Genomic DNA, 17079 nt, shown 5'->3' on the forward strand with positions numbered 1-17079 from the left:
AGTGTGGCTTTCTCCAGCTATTTCACATGTGTTAAAGAGTGCTCCTTCCTGAAATTTCAGGTAATCTCCATTTGAAATGTATTTTGTGTTTTAAAATACTTCTGATTAAATTCATAGCAGCTTCAAGGGCCCATCATAGCAGCAGTTCTATTATCCAAGTGTGTCTTGAAGGTCAGCCTGCATCACTGAGATGCAATGAGCACATGAAAAATTACCATTTGAGTGATCTTGCCTCATGAGTGACACACGTGAACATGACTAGGGACAGTGTTTAGCACCTTAGTAATGCTTTCCTCTTATTTTAATCCGGACCTCTACTATCTTTCTTCTCCTGTGTTATTCTGCTTAATTTATATACTTTCAACAATAGATGAAGGAAAGCTCTAAGGAAGCAATAGGGCTAAAGTTGCCCATGTGACTTGGTCTGGCCTTGTGCAGAGGGCTGAATTTTAGATTTAAATGTTTGCAACCAGAAGGCAAAAATGTATTACTTAAAAGAAATAGTTATTGAATGGGAAGGAAAAGCCATGGTAGCATGCTTTCATATTTAAAAAAAATATTTTAACAGATGTTTATAAGTGGCTATGCTGTGGTGGCTGGTGCTGCAGAAAGACTTGTGCTTGGATATGACAGTTTTGGGAACATATGTGGTCGGAAGAACACTCCTGTAGAAGGGGCAAATCTTTCTGGATTGGACATGACTAATAAAAAGTAAGTGCATCAGATAATGTCTAAATAAATCAAATATTTGAGAACTTAGTAAAATACACATCTTCTAGTTGTCAGTCATATACATCTATGTATCTATACACTGTTGTATTGAAAGGCAAAAAAGGTGGGAATAGTGCAGAAGAGTGAGTGAAATTAAAAAGTTAAGAGAGAATTTGAAAATGTGCTGAATTGTTATGCTTTATGCAGCTGCCTTCTTAAAGAGGATCTTAAATGGGACATCAGCCAGAAAGGCAGCAAATCTTTCTGCTTAAGGGTGTTGCACATTGAAGTTCCCAGTCATTCCACTGACTCATTTGGAAAAAGTGTCACTTGCTTTGTAGCACTTAAAAAAAAATGATTAGAATTTAAACTTATGAAAAACCAAGAATGCTTGTTTTTTGAGAAGAGGATCTTTTTTTCTTTCTAGGTATGTGTTCTTTCTGAATTCATGCAGCCTGGAAATACAAAGCCTCAAAGTCAGTTCACTTTCCTTGTGCGTGTCAAGTTGTCCACAACACCAACTCAACTCTTTGGAAGATCTACAGAATTTTGCAAGGAATAATGGTGTGCCACAGGGAATATGAGTACCTCAGTGTAACTGTAGAACAGTTGAGCAGATTCCACTTCGTTTTAGTTATGGCTCTTACACTAGGGAATCATATCTTGCCATTGATTTCCTCAATATTCATGCTAACAGAAAATAAAATGTCTTGTTTCTGCTTTATTTCAAAAACATAGTTTCTAGAAATGTTACAGCTCTCTTATGTAAAATAGAAAGTTGTTCATTAATTCCTGCACAGTGCTGAGATAATGTAGCAGAAAACTGACTATTGATAAAGAACTAGTGAAGTTTGGTAGGAGTGCCAGTAGGTGACCAGAATTCATATGTTGCTTGTGACTCTTATCCAACTGATTCCTTTAAATGTAATTAAAACTATGGTGGAATTCTTAATTCCATGAAGACACAAGTAGATTTATCCCTCTAGACATCAGATCCCAATGTTTGTTATTCCATTTTGTTGTAGTTTAACCCCTGCTGGCACCTAAGTACCACAGCCACTCACTTCCCATCAAAACCAGGACACAACTTGAAATCTTATTTGATTCTGGTGTCCAAGATGAAATGCTGTCAGAAGTAGCTGTTGTGTGAAAGGTTTATTCATGTCCAACATGTAAATAAAATAATTAGTAGCCTAAGCCTTATTTCATGGGGTATATATAAACTTCAGACCATATGAATATTAATGGCTATTATTGTTGGAGGTTAGTATCCCATTCTTTTTTTTTTTTTTTTTTTTTTTTTTCTGTTTTATTTGGCAGGGATCGCTATTTAAATTGACAATATTTGTTTTAATTTAATTTTGAGGTAGTTGGACGTAATTTTGTATCTGCAGAAAGCTGTAAACACCTGTGAGATAACAGAAGTATTTTCAGTCTAAGTAAACATAATTGCATCAAATTCCAACTAAAACTGCTTGCATGTTTATGTCAAGGCAGGGAGAAGTCTTGCATTTTGAGTGGCTTGGATGTACCCAGCCTTTCTTTCCCAGAAGTGCTATCTAATGGAGCAGAGTGTTGTTAGCAGAGTACATGGAAATATTTCACCTAGATCCCAGCATATGTTCTGGATACAGATATATTCTGTATATATCTGGCTACAGATATATTCTGGAGGATCTAGTTCTGTTGTAGCTTCCATCATTTCAGGTTTTTCTCTAGTCCTAGTGAGCAAGGATTAATAGCCAGGTATAGCACTGTGGAGCAAACAGTGTGCCTGCCCTCCAGGAATATAAGTGGCAACTGTAGTTAAGTCAAGAAGGCAAAATATTCTTCAGAGATTGGTTTAGATTTACTCAACTACCTACTTTGCTATTCACATTTCCACTGGAATATATCGGGGACAAAAATGGCCTGGTAAGGGATCAAACCAGAAGTGCCAACAAAACTTAGCTGTTTTTTTCTCTCAATTTTTTACTAATCTTAAGTTACTATTTTTCTTTTTTTTTTTTTTTTCTTTTTTAGATTCTTTTCTTTGTGTTTACAACCTGAATGTTTCCAGTTACACACTAAATCCAAAGGCAGCTCAGCTGTGTCCCACCCTGCCAGTTCCACCAAGGTAAGAATGACTAGGTGTTTTACAACCTCCTTCAGTCCAAACAGCTTCTTATGGACTGTTGCGTTCTCACATTTTGTATTTGGCTTGATGCTTCACACTCAGGATGGTTTTGCTTTGTTTATTTATTTTTGTCCATGTATCCTTACAAGTTTTTTTGTGTGCCCGTGAACATGCCAGTGTCCTGTCCCACAGAATAAACAAGGACTGCATTCCTTCCATTCCTCTACTCTTTATTCCTCTACACTTCCATTCCTCTTCCTTTTCCAAATTAGGAAAAAGCACTCCATATGAGGAACAGCTTAGCCCCTGCACAGATTTTGTTTTCTTCCTCAATGCCAAGGATGTGGTCTTTGGCCTTGCTTCTTCTCCTGAGCCCAGAAATTTCCATCAGAATAATTTTATAGCCAGATGGCTTGAAGGACGGATCTGTGGATGTTGCTGTCTTTGTCAAATTTGGCAGTTGTGAGTCAAAATTCTTAAAGCCATGATTTTAAGCTCCATTGTATCATGAAAATGCAGCAGAGAAATGGAATCTTTGTGTTTGCTGAGCTAATTCTGCTCTTCACAGCAGAAAATAGAAGGACAAAGTGAAGAGAAGAGAGCGGGAGACATGTAAAAACATTACATACAGTGGATCAAGTGTGTAAATTGATGAAAAAATAAGGCATGTTTTACATATTTCCTCAACTTTCTAGGCCTTTTTTGGTTTGTCAAGGAACTCAGCAAAGTTATTCATCTTGCGTAGTAATATTACATGGTAGAAGCAAAGCTAGTTAGTGACATTTTTAGCTGTTGATAAAAAAATCTCTCCTTTTCAGGTATGAATTTGCCATCAGCTGTTGTAGGGCAGCACTGCCAAAGTGGTACAATAAATATGTGCAAGAAGCTTGGCTGGGAGTGACAAATAATTTTGTATAAATATTTGGTGCCATTAATTGTACCTTGCAAACCTTGTTTTGGTGTGGCTTTTAGAATGCCTAAATATCATAAAACCAATACAAAATGATTTTGATCTAGAATTATCTACAACAGCATAGGTTACAGCTATGTTAGCATGAACTTCATTTTTACATAAACACATGGGAGCAGGTGAAGCCAGACTAGAATGGGAATAGGAGCTATGTGCTGATGGTGATAGTTAATGAGAGAGTTGTTAATTTCTTTCCCCAGGCTGATCTTGAATGGATCTATTCTGGTATAGTGATACAGGATTGACACTATTAGGAGTTTATTTTGAAGATGATACATAAAACTACTCTTTATAACAGAATACTATTTGTGGAGAATGGCAGGATGCATTTCTGTGGATTTTAAACTGTTTGTCCGGTAATTAATACTTTTTACCACTTTTATTTTCAACCTTTCAGTAAATCCTTTCCATTATTTAATCGCTGTATTCCACAAAATCCTGAATGCTATTCCAAGTATGCATCTCTCCTAATAAGAATGGTTAATGAAATGGATGTTTTTCATCGAATTTTGAGTGGAATATTGGCAAGAAGAGATACTGTGATAGGACTGAGTATCCTTGCACTAGGTAATATTATAAGTTAATAGTGAATAATGATATTCAATTAAAGGGTTGAAATGTTTCTTATAAGTCTATATGTTTAATTCAAAAGTGGTGTTTTTTCATATTTTCTGGGGACAGTTATTTTTTAAGGAAGAGTGATCAGATTTTATCAGAGGAATTTAATAGACTGGTGAAATGCAGATCTCTATCAGATTCTGTGTTCCATGACATGGTTATATACCTCATTTTGGGGGACTGTAAGAAATTGTTGATGAAAAAGATGACATCAGCATGAATACTTGAACTTAACTCTTACATAAAATGTTACTTAAAATGTAGTATTTCCCATGGTGAAATATATCAGCTATAAGTTTCTTATTATTTAAGTTAGAGGTAACTGTGTGCTTTAAATGTTAAAAAGATTGTCAGCTTTACTAAATGCTGTTGCTATTTATATTTAAAATAAAAAGGGTTGTAACACTCAAATTTAATGTATTTTTCAGCGTTCTCTTTGATAGCGGTTTTAGCGTTCAGATTCATTCAGACCCTCCTCATCCATACTCTGATTGCACTGGTTGTATTTGGGTTGTTGTGTAAGTATATTTACTGTTTCACTGTACTGAAGGATTAGCAGCTGAACAAAAAAGCTATCCTTTATTTCCATGGCCATCTTCAGTAACCTTCAGCTTACCACAGTCATTTCCAAGCTGAGGCCTGCTTGCCTTTTGGTGCCAAGGTCTGGCTGTGCTGTTCCAGCTGCTGAGTGTTAGGATGATGGTGATGTTTATTGTTTTATAGATGCCTGGAAACAACATTTCTTTTGGCAGATGAATGCAGTTATGAAAATGCTACTGTTTCAAAGAATGCTTAGTGAACTCTTACGCTGCCTGCTTTAGGAAGGGAGAACCATAGGAATGTGTCTGGCTAAAGCTTGTCATTCCGTGAAAGTTAGCATTGTATCTCCACAATGAAATGACATGCCTGAGCCTTAGGAGAAGTGCAAGAAATCCAAATGTTCTGCTGCGGTTTTACCTCAGACTGACAGGCCATTATGGGAGGTTTCTCTGTGCTCACTGATCCTGTGCCTCACTTTGCTAACTGGCAGTATTCCCAAGCCCTGTGGGATGGTGGGGAGGGCAGGAGACTGGGAAGGGAGGCCAGGCAGCAACAGCGTGCCCTGCCCACCCTCACACTGCTCTGCTCTGCTCAGTTGTCTCAGGTGTTCTCTGGTGGCTCCATTATGACTACCGCAATGACCCCAGCACTGAACTGGAAACAGAAAAGGAAAATGTAAAGTTCCTACTTGGATATGCCATCTTCTCAACAATCATCACTGTAAGTAGCATTTTGCCCTAAGCAATGGCAGAGGCTGTCACTTGAACACTAGAACTACAGTGGTTCTGCAACAATAAAAATAATTCCTAATTCTTTTCAAATTGGAAAATGAGAATAAATTATAAGAACTTCTTACATTCATTCACATATAATCATAAAATAATAGAGTGGTTTGGATTGGAAGGAACTTTAAAGGTCCCTAGTTCCAACTAGATTTTTAGGCCCCCATCACAACTAGAAAAATAATTTTATATATTCATTGTGAAACTTGTTTGTCAGCCTTGCCATACTTCAAACCTGTAAAACTGTGTTAGTGTTGTTGGTGTAAAAATGCAAGAATTGTGTTCCATCCCCATTTTGTGCTGCATCAGCCTACTGGAGAATCATGTTGAATATACACAGGGGCACTAGCTGAGTATGGACATGAGATCTGTGAATTCATCCCACCCTGTCAACAGCTCTTCGAGACAATGAAAGAAAGGGGTAGTGAAATGAAGGCAGCAGTGTCTAGACCTCAAGTTATAGGGTAAAATTCTGTTTTTCTCTCACTGACCTTGTTTTACAAATGAAAATCTGAGTGTAGCTAGCAACTTGAAATGATTTTTTCATTCTGATGTTGCAATGTTAAAAGGAGCCATTGCTCAATTTGAGGCTACAGTCAATTTGTACTTCATGAGACATTTGTCAAAGCAGTTGTCCTGTTGTCTTAGAGATGAGTAAGATCCATATGGAATTTGCCAGATATTAACAATCTGGCAGTTTACAGTGACAAATATAAATGTATCACAGATCAGTTTTTTTTTAATATCCTCTATAAGTTATGACCTTTTTACATCTGCTGATACTAAAGAGGTAAGAAAAAGTTTCTTTGAATGCTTGTATGTTCCAGTACAACTGACTTGTTTGCAGAACTGTGGGAACACCCACTACTGCAGGTTATGCTTCTCTTCAGAGCTGGTGGCTTCTTTCCAGAGCAGGCAAGAAAACCAGTGAAGGAACTGCCATTGATTGTATTTATTGTTTTAAAGATCCCAACCTCCCTTTTAATTGCTGTTCATAGTTCCTTGTCAAATACAAAGAACTGGGGAAATTGTGTGATTTTTGACTCGGGGTTTTGTTATGGCAGGTTGGGTTTTTTACTTTGGGAAGACAATAATTTATTTAAATAAGTTTTCATTTTATGTCTGCTTTGCTCCTATGCATACATAGCTCAAAAATTAATTTGGTTGTGAACTGCAAGAAAAGACTGGTTCTCCTACCATTGTGAAAGTGAACAGTGGTAAGCTGGCCTGAGTAGAAAGAAAGTTTAAAAATTCATGACATGCAGGGTGTGTGAAAGCAATGTGTAGTGTGTAATGTACATTTATGTTTGCTATAAAGCAGACAGTTTCCATTAGATTAATTAAAGTCTTATGAATCCTATTTTATTCAAAAAAACCAACAATAATTATTGTAGGAAAATAGATTTTAATGCACAGGCTCCTTGAGAACCTAGGCAATGTCTTGGAAGGACTTTCTAATGTGTAGTAAGGTGTATAAATTGCTTTGTTGTCATGTCTTTGAGAAATCTGTATCCTCTGATCCCACATTTGACAACTCTGATAATTTTCTTGAGGTAAAACCCCTAACAATTTGTCTTTTTATTTCCTGAAACAGGTTATTCTGCTCTGCCTTATATTTGTACTAAGAAAGAGGCTTCCGTTCTCTGTACAGCTCTTTCGAATTGTTGGTAAAATCATTGGCAGAATTCCTTTCCTCCTGTTCCAGCCCCTCTGGACCTTTCTGATTCTCATTGTGTTCTGGGTATTTTGGGTTGCTGTACTGCTTAGCTTAGGAACTGCAGGTAAGTATATGCTTTTCATATTTTTGACTGAGTGCTATCCATTTCTAAGTTCTCTTCTTAAATGTGGGACCTCTCAGTGTTGGCGTACAAAATGTGGGCCAGCATTGTTACACAGCTGAGTTACTTTTTTTTTTTTGTTTTATTTTATTTTCCACTTGTTGGAGTCTTTTACATTGGCCTTTTGTTTCCATATGTTGACTTGAGTTTTGTTCTTTCTCATTTATTTGTTAATAGATGGTTGTAGGTACAGTATATATTTGGTACCTAAATGAAAAAAATAGCAGGAAGGAAGAGACAGCTTTTAGTGCAAATGTTACAAAATGAGGATGTTCATCTCCCCTGACTATAAACAATGTTGAATTGTCACTGAGGCAGAACATTGCTTTGGAGCAGTAGTTCAGTGACAATTGCTATAATTTGGACTAATGCAACAGTACTTGGATTAATCCAGTGGTTATTGGAGTTGCAGAGGAGGTGCTCTGTGGAAAGAGTCAAGCACTATAAAGGATCTGGCAGAACAGGTTTTTAGTATGGAAATGGTATTACTGATGGATATATTCCTGTAAGATCTGTCACTGATTGAATCAGGGTAATTTGGATGTTGTTCCTTGGCCCAGCACCATGCCATCCAAGTGAAAGACAGGTTGTCCTTCTGTGGAACATCACTCAAAGAAGTGATGCTAAACTCTGTGTATCTCTGGGGGTAACTCCTCATGTACACATCAGCCCCTGTTCATGAAAATACTTAGGATTTGGGGGCTGGTATTTTTTCATTTTAATTTTCTAGGGCCACTATTAGGAGCCAATTGCTATCTTTTGGGTCAAAGCTGATGTAGAATTAATGTCGACAGAGACTGTTGTTTATGGGTTTTCTCTTTTCACAAACACAGTGATTTCTGTGTGGAAAACCAAATGCAGTCCAATTCTTCAAATGCTTGGGTGTTACTGTTCTACTTTATGTTTCCACCACTGCTTGAGACTGTGGCTGCAGAAACTCCTTAGGATGGGCTGACAGATCCCTACTAGGCCAGGAAAGCCTCTAGCCTTGCCATAGCTGAGCTCATTTGGCAAAGCTGGCTGTATTCCCTACCTCTATGGATCAGATACCTCATTCCTTTTCCATCACAAGTGCTTCCATCTCATTGATTCTGGATCTTTACAAGACCCACTTCACTTTTAACATGTGAAGCTGTCCGAGTCCATGCTGGCATTGCAAATCACACCCATTGCTTAGGCTAGTCTGGGATCTGTTTCCCTCCAGCTTTCATCGGAGAGTAGTGCAAATTTGCCAGTCCCTGTTTCTGCTGCCTGGAGTAGCTCATGTCTGTCAGGAATGGCTGCTTGAAGCAGCTGCTAATCTGCTTCTTCTGTAAAGGGTTCAGATCTAGCATGGCCAAATGTCTGAGCTTCAGTCTCTTTGTGAATTGTTCCTCCTCACTAAACAGTCAAGCTGGTGCCCTTTGCTTCAGATGTCATGCATATTCCTTCTCCACACTGCTTGGAGTTAGATTTTCCCACTATAGAAGCAGCATTGTGTGCTGGACACAGTTCTGTGTTTGCTTTTCTGCAAAATCTTTATGCCATTTATGTATGGATCAGCCAGGCAGCAGTAATTTTGAAACACCTTGTGGGATACCTTATCCCTGCTTCAGACCAGGCTTTATAGAAAGGAGCATCTCCTGAGCTATCAACCAACTGTTCCTTTCATGCACCTGCTTGGAACAGATACAATTTAAGATAAACATTAACTGTAGTAAATTTAGTAATAGGACAATAGAATTAATTACAACACATTGGTTTTCTAAATATATCATTAACAAGAACTATGAAAGCAAATATTACATCCTTGGTGTTAAATCAAGCTGACTTGATCTTAATATGCACACATAAGAATGTAAAGCTTGCCCTTATTATATCTATATTTAGAAAATGCCAGCTGAGTCTGTGTATTCAAAAACTTTTGGAAAGTTCAAAAACTTTTGGAAAGTCATTAGAAAGGTAGAAATATTTTAGCTCATGTAACAGAAGAAACCTGATTATAAGAGCAGGATAGGAAACCATTTGGTATTTTCTGGATGTTTTTGCAGACTTTGCGGGAAAATAGTGGCTTGCACATTGTATCCAAAAGCAAATTCCACATATATTCACAAGGGAGTAAAACCCAATGAAAACTGCTTTTGAGATGCTTTTTATGCTTTTTCCATGTTGTGTTATTTTCCTTTATTCGTTATGTTCTGTGTTTCCTGCTAGGCATTTTCATTCAACTTTTTTTCTTTTTCCTCTGCCTACTTGGAGAGTAGGATTCAAACAGTTTATGACCTGCTATTACATTCATAGTGCAGCATACAACTCCTGACTCAAAGGTATTTTATGTTTTGTCTTTTCTCTAGCTTAAAAGGAATTATGATATTTCCAGCAAGTGATTCACAGTACAGAGGACAGCATAAACTTGATGCACAGCAGAGTGATAATGAAGTTTCAGTTTTGAAAGAATTGACTTTTCTCAGACTTAGCATAAGAAAGGAAGGTCAATATATTGCTTTTATGAGCAACCTAGTAAATCATAGGTTTTGACGGAGGTATTCTGGCAGGGCATTTTTAGTGCAGATGTCAGTCCTTATAAGATGTTCCTGTTAGAAGCATGTTCATGTTTAGAAGAGTACGTGTGCATTTGATAAATAACCCAAATCCCTTCTCAGTTAAAACCTGAGCCTGAAGGCAGGTGGGAAGAGGCCGCCCTGTGTGGGGTTGTGTCCCTGGGTGGGTTGGGCGCTGTCCCGGCCGTGTCCGTAGGGCGCAGCAGCGCCCGCGCCCGCCAGGAGGCGCCGCAGCCGCGGGGAGCGCCGCAGGCTCGCCCGGCGGGGGAAGCGCTCCGGGAACCGCGGAGCGAAGGGCGGCTCGGCCCCGGCCCGCGGGCTGGGCGCACGGACAGCGCCGCGTCGGCAGGATTGCTGCTGGGACTTACAGCCCCTTACCCTGCTCCAGATGTGTTTTGTGGTTCGAATCCTGGACGACAAGCACTAAACGAGATTTGGTATTGGGAATATTCTGGTAGGCTTTAGCTCAAAGTTTCAACCCAAGTATGAGTCCTCTGAAATGCTGTCTCTTAAAGCTGCTCACCATCAGATAAGCTGGGGGTTGTTCTGCCGTTCTAGGATGACATACCAACATATCCTGTTGTATACAAATGCATACGGTACTGCACAGTTAATCAGTTAATAATGCACTGACAGGACACCTTTGGATTATTTATTAGTTTTCTACAACTATCCTGTAAGTGGAAGACTTTTTTTTTTTTTTTTTTTTTTGTGAGTTTTGCAGACTTTTACACCACTTTGAGAGTACTTCTCTGAAGATCTCCAGAGACACCTTCTCTTACAGAGCAATTTGTGGTTTTTTTTCATCGACAAATAATTGCCTGTCTAGGATTCAGCTTGTAAAATATAGGTGGTGATTTTCTTGGGTTTGACACTTTGACATTTTCTTCTCACAAATATATTTTCTGTGGCTGTGCAGGCTGTATTTTAAATGCAAATATACCAAGAAAGATGAAAAAATGTAATGTTTACAAAGACACTAGTCTTTTGTCTAATACAGAAAGATGGGTAAATGAAATTGGCTTGCTGCTGTGCTGCACCTGTTCTTAACATTTTATTTGAATCTGCACTAGTTATATAATATTTATGGTGTCTCTGCATCTTAACAGTTATGGAACACTTGATCCTTGCTTCAGCTGTGGCACACCTGATCATTATGTGACCATGCAGGCACCTTATTTACATCTCCTCCAAAAGTTAGTGTTACCGTGAGAAAAAAAACCCTAACTTCTTGGGAGCTATAGAAAGCTACAGCCTGCACTTGAAAGGTACTTATGCACATGACTAATTTGAAACACATGAATAATCCTATTAAAATCAGTGGGACTACTTATGCATTTTAAGGTAGGCACCTGCATAAGTACCTTGGTAATTCAGAATGTGTAAGACTAGCAGAAGCTGAGTGAATTCCAGACCCAGAAAACTAGGAGAAATGCCAAGACTTCATGAGACTTTAGGTAGCACAAGCACTGGCACCAGTTAGAACCATTAGCTGGCTAGGAATGGAATTCAGCTGTTCTTTGGAAAAGCTGATATGTCCTAGGGTTATTGAGTTTCATTGTTTGCACTTTCCAGAGTGCAGGAGCTGTGAAGTCCACATGGTGTAAATACTGTGAATGTAAGATGAGAAGGTGGTGTGATTTTTTTTGTGTAATGAAGGTGCATCCTACATTCTGCAAATGAGCAGCAGAACTGCCACATAAAGCCATGCTACAGCAATATGAGCAATAAAAATGTATTTCCTGCAGGGACCTTGACATTCCAATTACAGTCAGGTAGCTTACCTGTAAATACCTTCACATGAAAAAGTACAAAATAAGATAACAATAGATAGTGTTGCAGGAAGCACTAAGATCCAGTGTATGATTCCAGAACCTTTCCTCACAGTGGGAGTGGCACAGCATATTTTCATGTTAACAGGAACTGATAAACAGGCTCTCAGTATTTTCTTGTCAGTGGCTCTTTGTTTGTGATAAGGAAATTGCTGGACTAGACTTCCCAGGAATTTTTGTCTCTTATAACAGCATGTTGCTGCAGGCATCAGCAAAACCTCAGAGCAGCAGCTGCTGAATAAAAACATCTGAACTGAGTCTGTCAGTCCCCAAATGTAGCTGAAGGTACCACACACACCCACCACTGACTGCTGTCCCAGTGTGTCTGTGCTGGCTGCCAGAGCAGCACTGCGCTGTGAGTCCCAGGGAGAAATTCTCCTGGGTTCTGCTGCAAACACTTGGCCTGTTTGCATTGTTAACATCACTTCTTTTGAAGTATTGGCAGCAGATCAACACTTGTACTGATCAAAGGCTTCCAGATTTGGTGATTCAGATGTAGGCACTTCAGTTCTTTATTGAGTTGTTAATGTCATTGCTAAGAGTGTATGGTACACTGGGAAGAGTCATGATTGTGCAGTTGGAGAAAAATATTCTGTTGACAGACTAAACTATATTTCAGGGCTTTGTTGAGAAAGTTTAGTTTGTATGAACAGATAGACCATAGTACAGTGATGAGGAAAATGGCATATACTTTTCTTGACAGGTTAACTAGGACAGCTTTAAAGTTTATCATAGATATTGATATAGAAAAATAGCTTTGCATGTAGTTCTGTTGACAAAATCAGGCATGTCTGGTAGGCCTGGAAGACAGGAAATCAAACAGAGATAGTTATATCATTAAACAGATTTTTGTGAAATAACAAAACTAGTTTACAATACCTGACCAGCAGAGTGATCGAAGGTCAAGTGACAGGTGGCTCTGCCAGGTTTCTGAGCAGCTGAGCACAGCACTGTGCACATGTACAAGTCGTCCAGGAAAGACAAAGCCATTACTGTTATTACTGCAGGTGGTTATTTCAGTAGGCTGGAAAAAGCAAACAGGATTAGCTTGCCATATGAACATGTATCAATCTTCATGACAACACCACTGAAACAAAGCTTGAACAGGTCTATTTTGGAAAAAGAAATGTTCCAGTTGATTGTATGATAGAAAATGTCCTTAATTCTGCTACCAAATGGTGTAATGTCTTTGCATGAAAATGGAGAGGTAGGACACCTTATGTCTCACTGACATCTTGTTTGCCTAAATTCCCTAAGTGAAGGCTGCAGGCTATGGATAATGAATGTATTTGGCTAGTTGTGAGTGCTGCAGGAAAAGGCAGTTTAGAGTCTTTGGAAGAAATATGGGAAATGAAAAATCTCTTGAATTCAGAATTATATAGTGCCTCACTTGTTTTAATGACTTAAGTAAATTATTATATCCTCAAAAACTCCCCTTAAAAAATCCTCAATTTTGCAAACTTAAAACCAGTGAAGCATTGATGGGGAGGAATGAGGGAGAGTTTGTGAGAAGAGATCTGAGTAGTAGCTTTTTCAAACCATCAAATATCTTAACGGAGTCAAAATTTATTTGAATGTATTGGAGGCACACAGTATTTCTATGAATGATCAGCCATACAGCACTGGAGAGAGCTTGCCTGTTCAGCCAATATTGCTGAACCTCTCAGAAAAGAAAATATCTAGAACATATGTCTGTATTTATGTACCCATATAGCATTTTTTTATCTTTCAAAGACCTTTACAATAATGCTACAGCGCTACTAGGGGGTGGATGGATATTTTTCTTAATTTACAGACTAAAAGACCTTGCTTCTGAAAACTTAAAAACCTTGTCTAAACCTGATGGTATTGCTGAAACAAATCTTTACTGTTTCTACTTTTAGTTATTCTTGAGTAAGAAGTCTGTGGCTGTGGAAAAACAGGCCAGAAAGGAACCATTTCCTAGATAGCCTTGTGTATGTGGTGGTTTTGAACTTGACTGTGGTGTGTTGTCCTGTAGGAGAACACAGAGTCAAAGAATCATTTAGCTTGGAAAAGACCTTTAAGATCATCAAGTCCAGCTGTAAACCTAACACTGCCAAGTCCACAAAATGAATACATGAAGTATTAAAGCTTAAGTTATATTGCTGTTTGAGCAGTAATAGCCAATTCTGTCTCGCTTTGTTATTTCTTCATGGAGTTGGAATAAGAAACTACTCACCTCCAGAGATTGTTTTATTTGGTGAACATGTTTCTCTTTAAGGTTAGTAGACTTAAGGCTTAGTTAAATAAAATATTTTTTAAAATAGCATGTTAGGAACCTAAAGACCTTTTACTAGGACCAAATTGTCCTAATCTCATTATCCCCTGACTACCCTTCAGAGTCAAGTACCACAAAGAGGATTGCACAGAAAAAAAGTCTGATTGTTGAGGAATCTGGGTTGCTCCCACCTTTTGTGAAAAGCCATCTATGAATACAGAACAAATTCTTTGTTGGTAACAGAAATGGAAGGAATGTTTTTAGCTTGGATAAGTTAATTTATCCATGCTCCTAGATACAGTAGTAGAATTGGAGCATGTACTACCATACAGATGTCTGCTTCTTCCCCCCCCACCCCCCCAGAGAGAACCTACATTTATCTGCCTGTATTTTGCACAATGATTGCAAAGCATAGAGAACAAAAAACTAATGGCCATGGTTGTGATTAGTAATAGCAACAAAAATACTGTTTTGTTTTGCTGCAACAGTAAGTTTTGTATCCTTAATACTTTTCTGCAGTCTTTCTGCTTCTTACAAAAAAACACTAAAGCATTTCATAACTATGCAGTTATTTAAAATTTGAATAATGAAAATCAAGATTTCCTTTACTTCTGACCTATTTGATTACTCAAGTCTTGAGTAATGTCTTCTCAGATATCTTTACTAATATGTAGCTTTCCTCTTCCCTTTGTTGTGTCTCAATCCCTATTTAACAGTCTTTTGCTTTTAATGAGATTTTATTTTTCAAAATCCAAGTTGAATTATAAAATGTTGTTTTTCTAACTTTGTTAGAATAGACAGAATTAAATAGCATCAAATTAGTTGTTTGTTTTTTTTTTTAACTTTACTGAAGAGCACAGAAGCATTTCCATGTACTTCTTTGTCCCTGTCTCCCTTTTTCCTTTCCCCCCTTGTCTGGCATGTTATAATAACACAGTGGTGTAATCCCAACTTCAGGTACTGCACAGTCCACTTCAGAAGGACAAGTAGAATACAGAGCTCTGTCTGGAATTTGCTACATGGCATGGTATCATTTCGTTGGCCTTGTCTGGACTAGTGAATTCATTCTTGCCTGTCAGCAAATGGTGATTGCTGGGGCAGTGGTTACTTGTTATTTCAACAGGTGAGTGCAGAATTGCCCTCGATAGTTTGGGGGATTTTCCAGCATTTACTTTCAATCATTTTCTAGGAAAAATAGTCTCAATTAGACTGCAATTTATGTCAATATTGGGAATCCAGTTTACTATAGAATAATGTTGCATGTTGCAAGATCTTGAGTAAGATTTTACAAAGTGCATGATATTAATGTGACTTGCCCCTGCTCCTGGAGATGCTGGGCCAAACTGGGCCTTGATATAAGCCATTGGAGCTCTGTTTGCTCTAGGAGAATTACCATTTGGAGGCCACAGGCTGTGTTACACCCTTTTCTAGGAGACTGCGTTAGCTCCAAATGAGAGGCAATATATTGTTCCTTGGTAATTTAATGTATTCATGGGCAGTTTGATCTCTTTGTAAGTGTTCATTGCTGCTTTGGGTTTCCATTTTTCTGCCTGTATAACTGCTGGTCTATTTTTTTTTTTTCATTCTGTGCAGATATTTTCAGTTAATTATAAATGCTTTAACACTGTAAAGTGTTTAGATATATACAAACAAACTTCCTTGAATATTGTATACCCTGGAATGCAAATGTAGATGAAACAAGGAAAAGTAAAAGGAAATAAAATTTGGGTTATGCACTTATTGCAGGGGAAGATTTAAATCTCACAATATGTTTTTGGGCTTTTTGACAATGAAGAGAGCATTTTCCTGATAAAATTTTCCTTCATGAGTATTTTATGAGCTCTCTCATCCTCAGTGCCCTGTTATTCTATGGCCAGTGATGAGATTTTCTGATCTGTGGAAAACTCTGGCATTTTAAGGCATTTCTTCATTTTGTATTAGAGGAATATAAAAATAACCTCAATTTGTTGAAAAATTAGCCTTGTTGGAAATTAACCTTGAGGAAGGTGATGTGAGATTGAGGTGAGGAGCCTGGCTGGAGAGAGCCTGGGGCCCTTGGAGTGGGGGTTCTGCTGCCTAGGGCCATATGTCTAGGGCAGCTGGGAAGGATAGCTTTGGCCTTGTCTGAAAATTAGAAAGCAGGGCTCTGTGGATGATCTCCAGAATGTATCCTTGGGAGTTTCAGTCACTGATCAAGAGGTTGCTGCTGGAAGGTCTTCAAATGGTTTGTTCCCCAGTGCCCAGCAGAGACATTAGTACAGGCTGTGCTTGCAGGACTGGCTCCATAGGGTTTTCCTGCAGCACCTGATTGAGCTGTGCTGTTGCAGCCAAAGCAGCAAGGCTGGGAGATCTAGGAACAGCAAGTTTCCACCCCTGGTTTAAGCAATCTTTTATCATCCCATCCAAAAAGCCAAGGCAGGACAAGGTTTAACATGTGTATCAAGGAGCCTGTCCTTGAGAGGATTAACAACACAACAGCTGTGCCACTGAACTGGTGCTTAGGTAAGAGCAAATAAAACCTAAAATGATGGATTTTTAAGCACTGAAATATTTTTGAAAGAGTGACATAGTCTCACCCTTCTATTTTACATGCTATAATAGGACCTGGATAGAGAGGAACTCTCATTTCTGATGTCATTGCGTTTTTTCCTACTGAAGCTCTGGAACTCCCATGGCTGTGCTGCTGTGGATAATGAGCTGCTCTTCTCTTGTAAGCACATTGATGTACCTGAGTTTTAGTAGCTGAATGCTGAGGCACTAAAGGTTCATTTAAATTGTCTTGAGAAAGCACAGGAAAGTCAAGTAGTTCTGCTGAGTTCCTGAGAAGTAAAGTAGTTCTGCTGAGTTCCTGGGCTTGCTGCAGTGCATTTTGGTGCAATAAATCCCCAAGGCA

General features: G+C 38.5%; 1 protein-coding gene across 1 annotated transcript in view; it reads left to right on the forward strand.

Moving 5' to 3' along the window:
- SLC44A3 (solute carrier family 44 member 3) overlaps nucleotides 1–17079 on the forward strand; it is a 39475-nt gene that overhangs the window by 2284 nt on the left and 20112 nt on the right. Inside the window, exons 3-10 of the mRNA XM_021525783.2 lie at nucleotides 569–711; nucleotides 1139–1275; nucleotides 2734–2827; nucleotides 4195–4364; nucleotides 4844–4933; nucleotides 5551–5675; nucleotides 7332–7518; nucleotides 15144–15309. Coding sequence (XP_021381458.1) covers nucleotides 569–711; nucleotides 1139–1275; nucleotides 2734–2827; nucleotides 4195–4364; nucleotides 4844–4933; nucleotides 5551–5675; nucleotides 7332–7518; nucleotides 15144–15309 — 1112 coding nt within the window. The remainder of the gene's footprint in view (nucleotides 1–568; nucleotides 712–1138; nucleotides 1276–2733; nucleotides 2828–4194; nucleotides 4365–4843; nucleotides 4934–5550; nucleotides 5676–7331; nucleotides 7519–15143; nucleotides 15310–17079) is intronic.

This window comes from Lonchura striata, chromosome 9 (genome assembly GCF_046129695.1).
Source record: "Lonchura striata isolate bLonStr1 chromosome 9, bLonStr1.mat, whole genome shotgun sequence".
Taxonomy (NCBI): domain Eukaryota; kingdom Metazoa; phylum Chordata; class Aves; order Passeriformes; family Estrildidae; genus Lonchura; species Lonchura striata.